At 55.3% G+C, this 1988-nt stretch overlaps 1 protein-coding gene across 1 annotated transcript in view; it reads right to left on the minus strand.

The window, feature by feature from the left end:
• The window catches only part of DUSP15 (dual specificity phosphatase 15), a 22258-nt gene that overhangs the window by 12218 nt on the left and 8052 nt on the right, over nucleotides 1–1988 (minus strand). The window contains exons 6-7 of the mRNA XM_006154757.3: nucleotides 959–1130; nucleotides 7–103 (exon numbers count right to left, since the gene is read on the minus strand). Of these exons, the coding sequence (XP_006154819.2) occupies nucleotides 7–103; nucleotides 959–1130 (269 nt within the window). The remainder of the gene's footprint in view (nucleotides 1–6; nucleotides 104–958; nucleotides 1131–1988) is intronic.

Consider the following 1988-nt stretch of genomic DNA (forward strand, 5'->3'; position numbering starts at 1 on the left):
CGGGGCCCTGCCGGCAGCGCTTGCACAGCGGTAGCAGCGCGCGCACCTCCTCCTCGTCGCGGAAAGGACTCTCTCCGAAGCGCTCCTCCAGCTGCCTGCGAAGCTGCGGTGGGCGGGGGGATGGGTGGGCGTGGTTAAGGCAGCCGGCCCCGCCCCCTCTCCGTCCTGGAGACCTCTGCCCTTCTCTGCGCACCCACACTGTGCCAAGGGGCTTTTCCCTTCCCTGAGCAGCTTTTTTGTTTCCCTTTTCCTTTCCCTGTCCCTGAACTCCCCTTCCCCTTTGACATTCCTCTTCCCGACCTGCCGAAGACTCCCACCTGCCCCTTGAGGACCACATTCACCCCTCCGCCCTGCGCCTCTGAGTTCTCACATTGAGGCCTAATGTCTGAGGTCTCAAGAGCGCACGCAGGGCTTCTTCCCTGACTGTCCTAACGCAGCCCTGCAGATAAGCCTTTGGATCCTCCTGCCACCTGTCGGGAGCCTTTAAGAGGGCGCTCTCTATCCCTCCCCCGTTCTTTCTTCGCAGGGTGACCTCAATTCCTGACATGCCCTTGTGCCATCTTTTCAGGAAGTGTGAATAGGAACCACTTTGGTCTCGTCAAGGATCCAGGGGTGCAGGGGGACAAAGACAGTTTTCTCCAAAGGGGCCAACACTCAAATACTTTCAGGTTCCAGGCAGCGAGCAGGTGTGGGGACTGCTGAGAGACATCACCAATTGGCATGGCCCATGCCTGGTTGTCAGAACAAAATACACGTAGGGGTTGGATTAGCTCAAGGACATGGAGTTTGAGACCCCAGAAGAATCTTTTGCCAGGTCTGACTCACAGGCTACTTTCTTTCCAGTCCATGCTCAATTCAAGTGTGCAGAAGAGCTGGCTAAATTCTTTCCAGTGCTCAGTTCAAGCAGGAGGAAGGGTTTCCCAACCAGGCCCTACCCAGCCCCTACCCCAGTCCCTACCTTCCGGGAACTGCCCCAACCAAACTCTTCCAGCTGTTGCCTAAAGCCTGGGTTGGGGTTGGCGATGGGCCGGGTGGCCTTGATGGCTTCAAGTACGTCCCGCCAGCCTAGCCCCGTCACAGTCATCACATATGCTGTCACGATGGTGGTGCTGCGGGAGATGCCTGCAAAGCTGGGACCCCCCGGCAGCCCCCAGGTCTCAGGTCAGGTCCAGTCTCTTCCATGCCCCTCAGGCTCCCATCCCATTGAGGCCCTCCCAGCCTTGCCTCCTGATCTCCAACTGCAAGGAACCTTTCAGGACCTGTCATCCCACCCCTAGACCTTAACCCACACTGTTCCCTCTGCCTGGAGATCCCCTGGTATTCTCTCATATCAAAGGCCTGAGTGAAACATCATTCATTCATTCAAAAGCATTTCCTGATCACCAGTTGTTTTTTGAGTGCTAGGGATACAGTGCAGAATAAAACCAACATGGTCTCTGCCATTCTGGAGCTTATGGTGCATTTGGGTAGACAGACACTAACCACAAAAACAATTCCAGGTGGGGGTAAGTGTTCTGAAGATGAATCTGGGAGCTAGGAGATGCACATAAGAAGAGGTATTTGTTTGGTACAAGAGGATAGGGGCGATTGGGAAGGGGGTCTCAAGAAAGTGTCATCAAGCAGAGTCTTAAAAGATGGGTAAGGAAGGTTACCCATCAGGCATGTTCTGGGCAGTGTGTACAAAGACCATGAAGTGGGAGCCATGGATCTGAAGAATGGGGAGAAGGTTAGTGCAGCTAGAATCGGAGGAAGGTGAGAATGGGGCTGGGAGACAAGGCTTCCAGACAGCCTACCTCACAACTGGGGCTCTGACTGAGCCCTTGAGCCTGACATAATATGGGTGCTCAGTGAGATGTTATGGCATGAGTGACATCACTGGGCCAGGGGAACCTGAGAAGACCCAGAGGTCCTGTCCCCCAGCCTGTGGTTCCCACCTGTACCATCACCTCAAAGGCCTGGAGGAGAGGAGGAGGGAACCAGAACCATCA

The sequence above is a fragment of the Tupaia chinensis genome, unplaced genomic scaffold (genome assembly GCF_000334495.1).
Source record: "Tupaia chinensis unplaced genomic scaffold, TupChi_1.0 Scaffold000418_1, whole genome shotgun sequence".
NCBI lineage: Eukaryota > Metazoa > Chordata > Mammalia > Scandentia > Tupaiidae > Tupaia > Tupaia belangeri.